Source organism: Pantherophis guttatus, chromosome 1 (genome assembly GCF_059756535.1).
Source record: "Pantherophis guttatus breed Tessera chromosome 1, ASM5975653v1, whole genome shotgun sequence".
Lineage (NCBI taxonomy): Eukaryota > Metazoa > Chordata > Lepidosauria > Squamata > Colubridae > Pantherophis > Pantherophis guttatus.
Genome location: NC_142063.1, coordinates 332,013,845 through 332,026,820, shown reverse-complemented (window position 1 = coordinate 332,026,820; position 12,976 = coordinate 332,013,845). Strand labels below are relative to the sequence as shown.

The following is a 12,976-nucleotide window of genomic DNA, read 5'->3' as shown; positions in this document are numbered from 1 at the left end:
CTATCCTCAACATTTTACTCCTCACAGAAAAGAATTATGCAAAACCAGTTATCTTGCACACCTAAATGAGGAAGTGCAATCTTTGTGCTTCTAAAAAGTTCGGTGGACTTTTCTCTTCTTGTTAAAATGTAAGAGGACCTGCCAGACCAAAAGCCAATGCCCCAAAACTTGTCCAGGCTACTCACTCCAAATAAGAAGAGAAGAATAATTTTTTCTGTGATCTGGTTGTCTTTATGAGTAATCTACCGGGGGCTACAGGCTGATGATAACAAAAGCAATCGCACTTAGACCTATATACCGCTTCACATGCTTTACTGCCCTCTCTAAGCGGTTTACAGAGTCAACATATTGCCCCCAACAATCTGGGTCCTCATTTTACCCACCTTGGAAGGATGGAAGGCTGAGCCAACCTTGAGCCTGGTGGGATCTGAACTGCCAAATTGCAGGCAGCTGGTAGGCAGCAGAAGTAGCCTGCAGTACTGCATTCTAACCACTGCGCCACCGTGGCTCCTTGGTGATGCTAAAACTAGAGCTAAACTAGGACCAGGGCATTTCTTCTTCTGCCCTTTCAGCTTTCCTCAATGCTGCTCTCCTACCCCCAGAATAGAGAAGCAGTTTTAGCAGAAGTCTGTAATAACTCTGGTAGAAGTTCTTTGTCGAAAGGCAGATGAATGTGGACCACAGGTTTCCAACCTCTCAACATCTAAAGAGGAGCAGACTGAACAGAAGCCAGAGTTGTAGCCCTGTACTAATTGATACTACCATTTTTGGGTGAGGGGGCCTTTTGTTGACCTGAGCACAGCATTTAGGTCTCCAACCTTGGCAACTTTAAGCCTGGCGGACTTCAACTCCCAGAATTCCCCAGCCAACAAAGCTTTAAGCCTGGCGGACTTCAACTCCCAGAATTCCTGAAGTTGAAGTCCGCCAAGACTTAAAGTTGCCAAGGTTGGAGACCCCTGATTTAGATAAAAATCTAAAGCAGGAACAGAAACTTCTAGTTAATGAAGTGATACAGTGTTTATATTCATTATAATTATATTCATTATGTTCAAGTCCAAGATCCCAAAATGCGATGCACTCTTACCTTCCATTGCTTGTTTCATCTTGATCTTTTCTTCTGAAATGTCATTTGTTTCAATCATCTAAAGAAACATTTAAAAAACCCGTAAACAAACAATATTGGGTAATATGAATTGAACGAAGAATGTGCAAATGTGCATACCTATCAGACCTTCTGGATAACATCTGAAATCAATTCTATTGGCGCGTTTCATGTTTATGTCTATGTATGCCTTCAAATCAGTTTTGACTCCTGGCAATTGCCTGGATACGTTCCTGAAGCCTTCTTGGCAAGATTTTTCAGAAATGGCTTGCCATTGCCTCCTTCCTAGGGCTGAGAAAGAGCGACTGGCTTTGTGTTTAAGCAGGACTAGAACTCCCGGTCTCCCAGTTTCTACTATGGTGCCTTAACCACTACACAAACTGGTTCTCTTCCATGTTTATATCTTCCACTGATTTATGACAGACATGGCCAGTTTTATACATACCCTTCAGTAAAGATCGAATGTTTTGCTTTTATCGTATCAAAGTAAATCTCATGAACTATTGAAACAAGCTTCGTATCCTCTGAATGAATAAATGATGCATCTTAATAAAACATATATAAGCTTTCTCTCTTGCACACAATCAAATTTTGTGGCTTGCAGCCAGGGGTGAAATGTAAAACCTGTTACTACCAGTTCTGTGGGCATGGCTTGGGGGGGGGGGTGTTAATGTGAATGGGTGGGCGTTGCCAACTTTTTTTAAAAAAACTTTTCAAAGCATTTTTTCTAATGCTTTGAAAAGCCTCTGCCGATCAGGCAACTCAGCTGGGATCTCAGAGACTTTTCAAAGCATTTTTTTTACCACCTCTTCGGCCAAGAGGTTGCAGAAAAAAATGCTTTGAAAAGCCTCTGATGATCCCAGCTGAGCCACGCGATCATCAGAGGCTTTTTTTTTTTTTTTACTTTTAAAAGCATTTTTTCATCAGAAGAGGTTGTAGAAAAAATGCTTTTAAAAGTAAAAAAATAAAAAGCCTCTGATGATCGTGCGGCTCAGCTGGGCATGGGGAGAGGGGGGGTGCAGGGATTTTTGCTACCGGTTCTCTGAACCACCCGCCGCCATCACTACCGGATCGGGCGATCCGGTCCGAACTGGAAGCATTTCACCCCTGCTTGCAGCAATCAAACCAGAAGTTTTGTAGCTAGCAGTTTATCACCTGTGGACTCAAACTGATCTATGAACCCTCAAATCAGTTTCCTGTCTTAACAATGCCATTGTTTCCAGCTTTAACAGAAGCTATATAATGTTAAATTCATTTCAAATCATGATTTCATAGCTTGCCTTATTCCAAAGTTGAGAAGCAGGGAGTCCTGGCATAGCATTACAGATAGTCCTCAATTTATTGTGGTCATTAAGCAAACACCTTATCAACTTTGTGTGTTGGAAGCCAGCTGAGAAGTTGCAAATGGCAATCACATCATCCCAGGATGCTACAACTGGTGTAAAATACATGTAAGGCTGCCAAATGCTCCGATTTTGATCACATGATAGCGAGGATGTGGTGACAGTCATAAATGCGAGGACTGGTCATAAGTCAACTTTTTCAGTGCCATTGTAACTTTGAATGGTTGCTAAATGAATGGTTGCAAGTTAATAGATATTTAAAGTTTGATTCCTTTCTCTAATGGATTCCACCAAGTTGAGATGACCAAATGTTTTCCTACTGCAATCATTTAGTTATGTTCAGAATAAGCTCTCTACAGTCCTCTCTATGTTACCATTGGCCTATTCTTCCCCTTATATCTTTCAATTTTTTCTTACTTTAATCCTTGAAATAGAATCTGGTATCTTCCTTTTTTGAAATGGCTTTTGACTTATTTCCCTACTATGCATTACAGCAGGGCTGTCAAACTCGTGGCCCGGATGCATCACACATTGGCCACCCCGTTTAGTGAAGGGGAAAAAAGTCGTGATATGTCATGTCACGTGACGACACTGTGATGACGCGAGTTTGACACCCCTGTATTACAATGAAACCTCAGTGCTCTCTGAGCTTGGTTATTTTCTTGCAGACCTTTCATTACCCTAACTAGGTATCATCATCAGTGCTAATGATATCACCTGATTTGGTAATAAAACGTCTGCAAGAAAAGAACCAAGCTCGGAGAGCACCAGGGATCTCTGAAGGAGATCTACATAATTCTAAAAAATCCTTTGAATCTAAGAATTTGTCAGCAAAATGTAATTTATGCTGTTTGAGTAACAATGTCATGAAAATGGCATAAATGGCATAAATATGATGTAATCATGCAAGTTATATAAATTACAATAATATATTATGATGCAAATGATAAATACAATTAAATTTGTCCACTGCGTGCCAATTCTGGAGAATCAAGATTTTATAGTAACCAAGATTTAAAGTGATCACCATTCCAGTCTGTTTTCCTTCTTCCTCCTATATATTTCCTCAATACTCTGAAATACTAAGTTCTCAAGAACTTACTTATCCTACCGTACCTCAATTCATAAGGAAAAATAAATGTTGATTCATTAATTTATGAATTAAATATAGTAAACAAAGTAGAATCCTGAATGAAGATGTCCAAAGTCATTAATTAATCCACGTTCCTTGATGGTTGAACTTCCTTTTGAAGGAATTCAAGCTGCCTCACATAGTGGCCAGTTTGGGGGGGAAAAACATCTAGCTAACAGCTTAAGCTGTTTAAATGTTGCCTTCTTTTACTTATATATTAATAAGTAAAATAAAGAACAAAAGAATAAAGATAGGGATCCATGGCAAATTTCTTTTAAAAAGCCAAGAGCTACTCATGGACTCAAACACTCACATTGGTGGGTTGGGAAGGGTGGAGGGGCTCAGTGGAGTGCAATTTATTCTCTAACACAAGAACTTTCTCCTGTAACCGCTGAATCTCTTGTTTACTCTGAACCTCAGTTTTCTGCAGGGTCTCATAGTCCAGCATCTTTTTCTCAGCCAAGGAGATCTGCTCTTTCAAGAAAGCTATGGCTTGTGCCTGGTCTTTGTAATCACTGTGTAGCTTCTCCAGCTCATGAACTCTGAGGTCAGCATCTCGACACTTATCCTTCAAGTCCTGAAGTTCCATAAGCTGCTGGTTCGTTTTGGTTTCCAACTGGCTCTTCCAATTGTTGTCGCTTTCTTCCATTTCCTCCTTGACTTCTTGTACCTTCATCTTAAGGCTTTCCTTCTCTTTAATATGAACTGCCATCTCAATGTCATGCTTAGCTTTTAGGTTCTCCAGCTCTAACTGGTGCTCCAATTTGATGCTTTCTACTACAGCTTTCAGCTCCACTATTTCCTTATGCTGGCTGTCAGGGCCTGTGTTCAAAGTAGCCTTGAGGTCCTCCAATGACTTCTGATGGTCTGATGCTAACGTATCCAGCTTTGACTTCCAGTTGTCCATTAAGCCCATGTTCTCATTGGTGGCCTGCTGAACTTTTTGCTTGAGGTCCACAATTTCTTGGGAGTACTTTTCATTGAGAGCTTTCAACTTTTCAACCTCCTGCTGGTGCTTCTTCAAAGTCCTCTCATACTTCTCTTTCAGTTGGATACTCTCTTTCTGGTGCTCCTTGTTGGCTGAAAACAGCTGGTCACGTAAGCGGAGAGTTTCGGTCTGCAGGCCCAGGCTGTGATCTGGAGACTCTGGCTGATGGGAATTCTTTAAACATTGCCGCAACTCTTCAACCTCACTTTGCCTTAAGGTCAACTCTTCCTCGAGCTGAAGGATTCTTGACTTCTCTGCCACAGTAGTTAACTGAAAGAGATTATGAAAAGGATACAAGCATGTATTAGAATCAGTGCTTGCGTTTTCATTTGCAGCTGTGGGTAACCTGCGGCCATCCAGTTGTTATTAGAATGTAGCTGACCATCATCCATCCAAAACCATTATCTAGGACTGATGGGAGTTCAACAACATCTGGATGGCTATAGTTTCCCTGAACCTGAAAATCCTAAGAGCTTCTTTACTCATTGTGGAAGCTTTCTCTTTTTAAAGTATATTACTGTATAATATGAGATCTTTTAGGGATGTATAAAGGTGTTAATGAACCATTCCCAATCTAGTGCACAGCTAAAGTGCTGGACTACAACTTCCAGAATTCTGAATCTGTAACTACCAGAACATGAATGTAATAAAATGTTTATACAACATGGTCAACATTCTTTTCTGGGTTCTAAAAATACACATAATTAGCAAATAGGCTGTGTTTACATTAGGTTACATCTTAACCATTTTGCCTAAATAAATTATGCAAATGTCTTTTGTGTTGGTGTAGCTAACATCATATAGCCCGGAGAGAAGAGTGATTACAAATATCTTAAGTAGAATACTGGAATTTTTTTTGCTACCAAATGTGTTAAAAAAGCTCTTAGATAAAGAATTTGCAACTTACAAATACCTATGCAGTAAAACAGATTCCATTATCTGAAGGTTTTAGATTTTCATTTTTGATTTTGCACCAGGGTAAATTTTCTTATTGAGCTTTTCTTTCTTTTCGAATTAAGACCATGTTCAGTTCTGTCTTTTGCCATTTTCTAGAAAGCAATAAGAAAAACTCTTTTGCCTAGAAACATCACTGCTTCTCCTTAAAAATAAAATAGAAATGGTCTGTACACCAGTCTCCTGTAATCTGGCGATCTCCAGATGGTGGGGGTGGAAATTCCACAATTTACAATCAGAATAGCCACTGGAAAAATGAGTGGAGATAAGACAACAAAGTTATGAAATGGCAGGATGGCGTATACCAATTCAGATATCTGATGGAGACCACAGTTGAGATATTCGTGAAAATATGGATCTATATGGATACAGCTTCTCATGAGGAGAAAACTGGCAACCCAGGCAGGGATAAATATTCTCCCCTTGCTCTGCTTACAGGTAGTCCTCGATTTACAACAGTTCATTTAATGACTGTTCAGAATTACAATGGTACTGAAAAGTCACTTATCACCATTTTTCACACTTATGACTGTTGCGGCACCCTCAAAGTCATGTGCTCAAAATTCAGATGCTTGGCAACTGACTCATATTTATGTCCCGTGGTCATGTGATCTGCTTTTTGCGACCTTCTGATAAGCAAACTCAATGAGGAAGCCAGATTCACTTAACAACCGTGTTACTAACTTAACAACTGCAGTGATTCCCTTAACAACTGTGGCAAGTGACGTCATAAAATTCACTCAACAACGGTCTTGCTTAACAATACAAATTTTGGGCTCAACTGTGGGCGTAGGTCAAGGACTTCAATTTTCTCCTTAAAACAAAATAAAGCAACTTTTCTTTTTTCCTAATGCTAAGTCATTACCTATTTTGAAGTTTTTAAAAATTACTTCCTCAGGAAAAAGGGTTTCCTATCTTCTTCTCAAGCAGCATGTCTTTAGGAATGCTCTTGGTCTTATTTCTCAGCTCAGTTTTAAGTTAGGATTACTGTTAATGTTGGCTGGAGAGGTTGTATTCTGTGGCATCTTTTCCCACCACTCTGAAGCCTCCTTGGGCGCCCACATTTGCTAATCTGAAAAGTTCCCTAGGAAGAGCTCCTGCTGATGTTGTACCTTGGGATTCAATAGAGGTATGAGAAGGCAGGAAGGCTAGTAATGTAGAACAAAAGGCGGGATACTGACATATACACTTTGGCCACATTGTAATTAAACAAATGCAAGCGTAACAACCCTTTATCCATAAGAATTTCAGTGATACCTCTTCCACTTTAAAAGAAATGTTTAAAAAGAAAATCTTTTTTTTTTCTCAGATTGAATGAGACCTGGTAGAAAATAACGCAGCCTCCCAAATTAGGATTCCGTTGCACCACTGGTCTGATGCAACAATGCAATGTTTTGACTATAATCTGTTCCCTCTACTATCAACTCTGCAATCATCTTCACCACCTATAGATCAGCGTTTCTTAAAACTTGGCAAAACTTTAAAACGTATGGACTTTCAACTCCCAGAACTCTTAAGCCAGCATGCCAGCCGGCTGGGGAACTCTGGGAGTTGAAGTCCATATGCCTTAAAAGTTGCCAAGTTTGAGAAACACTGCAGATGAAATACCTCAAGGCTTGAGAGTTTAGCAGGCATGCTGGGCAGCTTTTGAAAACTTACTCCTTCAGTCCCAGCATTCTCCATCTTGAAAACAAACCTTTTGTTCAGCATAGTGGACTGCTGAAAGTACAAAGTAAAGTAAGAAAATAAATAAATAAATGCCATCATTCTTGTCAGCTGATAATATCAGATTATTTTCATAAGGCTATTAAAAGGTGTTTCAACTCTCAACCCTTATCTGCTAAATTGGGTCATGTCAGATTTGGGTTTGCTCAATTGTTCTATAGTCACTGACTCTTTGCTCACCGCGTAGTTTACCCTGGTGTAAAAGGATGTATCAGCCAACCAACCAGCCATCCATCCTCCCTCCCTCCCTCCCTCCCACCCACCTATGGGAATTGGTTAGAAGTTATTAACATAAATGTTCCAAAGGAATATGTAAGGAATGGTGCTGGATGTATAAGCAAACTGCTGACCATGGTTAATGTTTAATGATGGGCTTAGAAGCAGCTGGGAAACTGATGGAGCACAGCACATTCGGTTTATGAATCATGGTAAAAAGGAAATGAGAGAAATCTGGCAATAGGCGCTGCTCCACTGAATTGACTCCAATACTAGCTCTAAACACTTAAGAGTTGAAAGTTAGAGAAGGACACAAAAGTTCATGATCCAAACTTCTGCTTAATAGAGGAACAGAATAGAATAACAGAGTTGGAAGGGACCTTGGAGGTCTTCTAGTCCAACCCCCTGCTTAGGCAGGAAAATCCTACACCACTTCAGACAAATGGTTATCCAACCTCTTCTTAAAAACTTCCAGTGTTGGAGCATTTACAACTTCTGGAGGCAAGTTGTTCCACTGGTTAATTGTTCTAACTGTCAGGAAATTTCTCCTTAGTTCTAAGTTGCTCCTCTCCTTGATTAGTTTCCACCCATTGCTTCTTGTCCTGCTTTCACGTCCTTTGGAGAATAGTTTGTCTCCCTCTTCTTTGTGGCAGTCCCTGAGATATTGGAACACTGCTCTCATGTCTCCCCTAGTCTTTATTTTCATCAGGCTATACATACCCAGTTCCAGCAACCATTCTTTATATGTTTTAGCCTCCAGGCCCCTAATCATCTTTGTTGCTAAGGAAAATCAGAGCATCTCCCAAACAAGTACAAATTTGAAGTCACAGCAAGGGGGCATCTGCCTGTCTGTCACACAATAATGGATGTCACTGTTGAACTGCTCTTATGTCTCCAAAAGTTTCTCCTAGGGTTCATCTGAAATCTACTTTCCTCTATCAAAATCTCATAAATGTAATCCTGAGATGAGGATGGCTCTAAGCCTGTTGGTCTTTTGGAAAGTCTTAAAAAGGTCTCAGGGGTTGCCACAAAGAAGAGGGAGTCAAGCTATTTTCCAAAGCACCTGAGGGCAGGACAAGAAGCAATGGGTGGAAACTAATCAAGAAGAGAAGCAATTTAGAACTAAGGAGAACTTTCCTGACAGTTAGAACAATTAATCAGTGGAACAACTTGCCTCCAGAAGTTGTGGATGCTCCAACACTGGATATTTTTAAGAAGGTGTTTTGATAACTATTTGTCTGAAGTGGTGTAGGGTTTCCTGCCTGAGCAGGGGGTTAGACTAGAAGACCTCCAAGGTCCCTTCCAACTCTGTTATTCTATTCTATTCTATTCTATTCTATTCTATTCTATTCTATTCTATTCTAAAAACCTGGCAATATGCCTGAGTTCCAAGTATGTGAAGGGTTCTGTTTTCTGGCTTTTTTTTTCTATACCAATGAATTATAACATCTTTTGGCTGCTATTTATATTTAATTTTTATTTATCTTATTTCATATTTTATTTCTTTTTTTGTATAGTGCTTTAGTTTTTTTTTTTATGATGGTTTGCAGCCTAGAGTCTGGTTTGAGGTGGATGGCTACACAAATTGAATAAACAAACACTAGAACCCAAAAAACAGACAAAAATACAAATGTAATCTTATTCCTTGGGGCAGCAGAAATTAAACCTTTGGCTCTTCCCATGTTTGCAGCAGCAGATCACACTGATTAGGTCACAGATGCTAATCTTTAAACAAGCCACATTATATTTTAGTGTGATGGATGAACCTTATCAACAGAAGGAAATTTCCTAAGCCAAATCCGACTCTCAACATCGGTTTTTCCTCTCTGAAAGTTTATTAATAAACAATGTAAATCACCCAAAATGTTCTAAAATATTCATTCACTCCCAAAGCATCCTTCTGGCAGAACCCAAAGTGCCAAGCTTTATTTCCCATCAAATTCCTCAACTGGTAAGAAGGAGCAAATCGGTTTTAAAACCAAAAATCTTAAGAACAGAGATCAATACATGGGGCTCCCCTTGAGGAGCACCCGGAGGCTCCAACTGGCGCAGAGTGCGGCCGCGCGGGTGGTTATGGGAGCGACATGGCGTTCCCATGTAACACCTCTCCTGCGCGAGCTGCACTGGCTCCCGGTGGTCTTCCGTGTGCGCTTCAAGGTCTTGGTTACCATCTTTAGAGCGCTCCATGGCTTAGGATCTGGTTATCTACGGTACCGCCTGCTGCCACCAGTAGCCTCCCACCGGCTGGTACGCTCTCATAGAGAGGGGCTCCTCCGGGTGCCGTCGGCCAAACAATGTCGACTGGCGGCCCCCAGGGGGAGAGCCTTCTCTGTCGGGGTACCTACTATTTGGAATGAGCTCCCCCCGGAGATACGGAGGATCCCGGATCTACGCACCTTCCGCCGTGCTCTCAAGACCTTTTTATTCCATCAGGCTGGCCTGGCCTAATTTTTTCCCTTTTTTTCCCTTTTTAAAACGCAAATTTTAATTCGTTCTTAATTTATTGGGGTGTTTTAAATTTGTCTTCGGCCAAATTGTTTAATTCGGTTTTATTCAGTTTTAAATTTTGTATTTATGTGTTTTTATCCTGTGGCTGTTCACCGCCCTGAGTCCTTCGGGAGTAGGGCGGTATACAAATCAAATAAACTAAACTAAACTAATACAGGCCTTTTAAGTTTCCCCTAATCTAGACAGTCAACATCTGGACAGAAGCAGTTACACAGATGACACTTTCCTACATAACAAAAGAGACATAGCTCTCCATTTTGAACAACAACTATGTTTTGGAAATTACTTCCTCTAGTATAGCCCTGTTTTATCCATATTGCTATTACCTTTTGTACTGATAATTTTTAGGGGGTTCTTTTTGGAGGGAAGAACGGGTAATAACAGCACAAATTGATTTATTTTTACTTATGTTGTTGAAGTTATATTCCAGTAGCTCGAGGCAAAATTATCATCCCCAGTAGCTCGAGGCAAAATTACAAATACTTAACAATAATTCAAATTCAATCTAACAAAATCATAAAAGGAAAAAACCACTAGGAGGAAAAACTCCAAAGGACTATGTGAATAAGCTGCTTTCCCAGTTTTGTATATAGAGGTAATCACGAAAGAAACAAAGAAAAATTGAACCATTTTTTTGTATATATGACTCCTATGTCTAGTAACAAAACACCATACCTCCTTGATCACAACAGTGGCAAACTATGGATAAATCCTGACATCATCAGAGGTGAAAATCACAAATTAAAAATATTGCACATCATAAAGCCTTGTTTTCCTTTTAAAGATACTGCAGATTTCACAAAAGATTGATAGATGGGGTCAAAAACCAGTAGTTTTTGGTACAGTGGCTAACTTGGATTAGACCTGTGAGAGACCTGAGTTCCGGTTAACCTCACTCTCCATTAGAAATTCACTGGGTGACTTTCGGTTTCTCTCCTCTCTCAGCCAATATAGTATAGTGGTGATCATGCTGGACTAGGAGCAGGAGATCTCAGATCTAGAAGTTTCTCCAGAGACTTTGGGCCAATCCCAAGAGTCAATGTGGTATACCGCTGCAGGTGGTGATGTCAACCCTGAAGCTGACCTGACCGAAGCCATCTTGGAAGCTTCAGTGTTGCCACACTGAAGCTGAGGGATAGGGAGGAGGGATTTGAGATAGCTTGGGTTTTGTAGCCAAAACAAAATATGTTCTCTTGGGAACCAAGGACATTCTCACAACTGGTTGGAGGAAGGAGGAGGGATGTCACCAGGCAAGCAGACAGCGTTGTGATTGGACCATGTGACTGATGGTTTTGAGAAAGTGACAAACCTTTACTTTTAATTCAGTGGAAACTGCGGGAATCTTCAGAGTCGGTTTTCACCAGATCGGTGCCAATATGATATATCCAATAAAGCTATTCTTTGAGGAATCCACCTGCCTCAGTTTTGCTTGCTATGGGTCTATTACTTGGAACTCTGACAGGTGAACTATAGTACTCCTTGACTTTTAACCATTCATTTGGCAACCATTCAAAGTTCTGAAGAAAATGATGACCAGAATATATATCCCCACAGTCACGTGATCAAAATTTGGGTATTTACAACAACTGCAGTCCCTCAGGGTTATATGATTGGTAAAATTGGGCACAACTCACTTAACAACCGCCTTACTTAGCAACAGAGATTCCACAATTATGATCCAATTGTGGTCATAAATCAAGGACTATATGTACAAGAAACAAGCCCCTTATTCTAATCTACCTTCAGCCATTAAAGTTCATAAGGGTCAGTCCTCCTCTCAGAGTCCAACCTATCTCCAGGGGATCCTGTCGTAAGGATAAAGTAAAGAGAAATCTCCACAGAATTACTTCAGTCTCTTGGAAGAAATCTAATAAAAATCTAATCTAATGAATAAACTTTTTTTTTTAAAAAAAATGGTACCCAGAAGCTATGTCTAATTATGGGATTAAGCCAGTTGTGAAATGTAAAATTTGTTACTACCAGTTCTGTGGGCGTGGCTTGGTGGTGGTGGTGTAATATGACTGAGTGGGCGTGGTCAACTTTTTTTTTTTAACCTTTAAAACCATTTTTTCTACAACCTCTTTTGGCTGAAGAGGTTGTAAAAAAAAATGCTTTTAAAACTTCTGACGATCCCAGCTGACTTGCCTGATCGGCAGAGGCTTTCTTTTTTTTTTAAAGCCTCTGATGATCCCAGCTGACGTGCCCGATCGGCAGAGGCTTTTTTTCTTTTTAAAAAACATTTTTTCTATTACTTCTTCGGCCAAAGAGGTTGTAGAAAAAATGATTTTAAAAGCCTCTGATGATCCCAGCTGAGCCATGCGATCATCAGAGGCTTTTTTTTTAACTTTTAAAAGCATTTTTTTCGGCCAAAGGGGTTGTAGAAAAAATGCTTTTAAATTTTTTTTAAAAAGCCTCTGATGATTGCGCGGCTCAGCTGGGTAATGGGGGGGGGCAGGGATTTTTCCCACCTCCATCGCTACCGGATCGGGCAATCCAGTCTGAACTGGGAGCATTTCATCCCTGGATTAAGCATTATGAATGAACATACAACATCCTAGAAGACTTAAGGCCCAAATCCAGAATGCCTGGTTCTAGTTGCTGAGTGGGATTTTAATTTGGAAATTTCACATTTTTCTGAATCTTTTATAGGACTGAGGTACAACTGTCAAATTCCAAAACAGTCTAGAAAACAGAGCTATCTTGAACTTTCCTTGAAGTCTGATTTTTTTAGTTCATGTTGATGTCATGAGATACTATTAGTGTGCCCAAAGACCAATGTATGTATTACACTTATCTGCAGTTTGATTGGGCCTTTCAAATTCCCCGTTCTCTTGGATGACTCCATAGAGACAAAATCTGGGTCCCAGGCATGAAATACACTCAAGGCTTTGAATATGACTTGACGATACATGATAGACAGCACTTGTAAGCCTATTCTGAGCCACTACCCAAATGGGCAATTACATAGAATCCTCCTGTACTCTTAAAATCCAGGATTAAAAATGAGC

General features: G+C 40.1%; 1 protein-coding gene across 8 annotated transcripts in view; it reads right to left on the bottom strand.

The window, feature by feature from the left end:
* The window catches only part of CLIP2 (CAP-Gly domain containing linker protein 2), a 95,738-nt gene that overhangs the window by 14,154 nt on the left and 68,608 nt on the right, over nucleotides 1-12,976 (bottom strand). For 4 of the 8 annotated variants that reach the window (XM_087889355.1, XM_087889352.1, XM_034420837.3 and 1 more), the window contains 3 exons: nucleotides 7,179-7,238; nucleotides 3,891-4,835; nucleotides 1,085-1,142 (listed from right to left, as the gene is read on the bottom strand). In XM_087889355.1, coding sequence (XP_087745481.1) covers nucleotides 1,085-1,142; nucleotides 3,891-4,835; nucleotides 7,179-7,238 — 1,063 coding nt within the window. The remainder of the gene's footprint in view (nucleotides 1-1,084; nucleotides 1,143-3,890; nucleotides 4,836-7,178; nucleotides 7,239-12,976) is intronic. The other 4 variants (XM_087889369.1, XM_034420834.3, XM_034420838.3 and 1 more) reach the window with 1 other exon arrangement.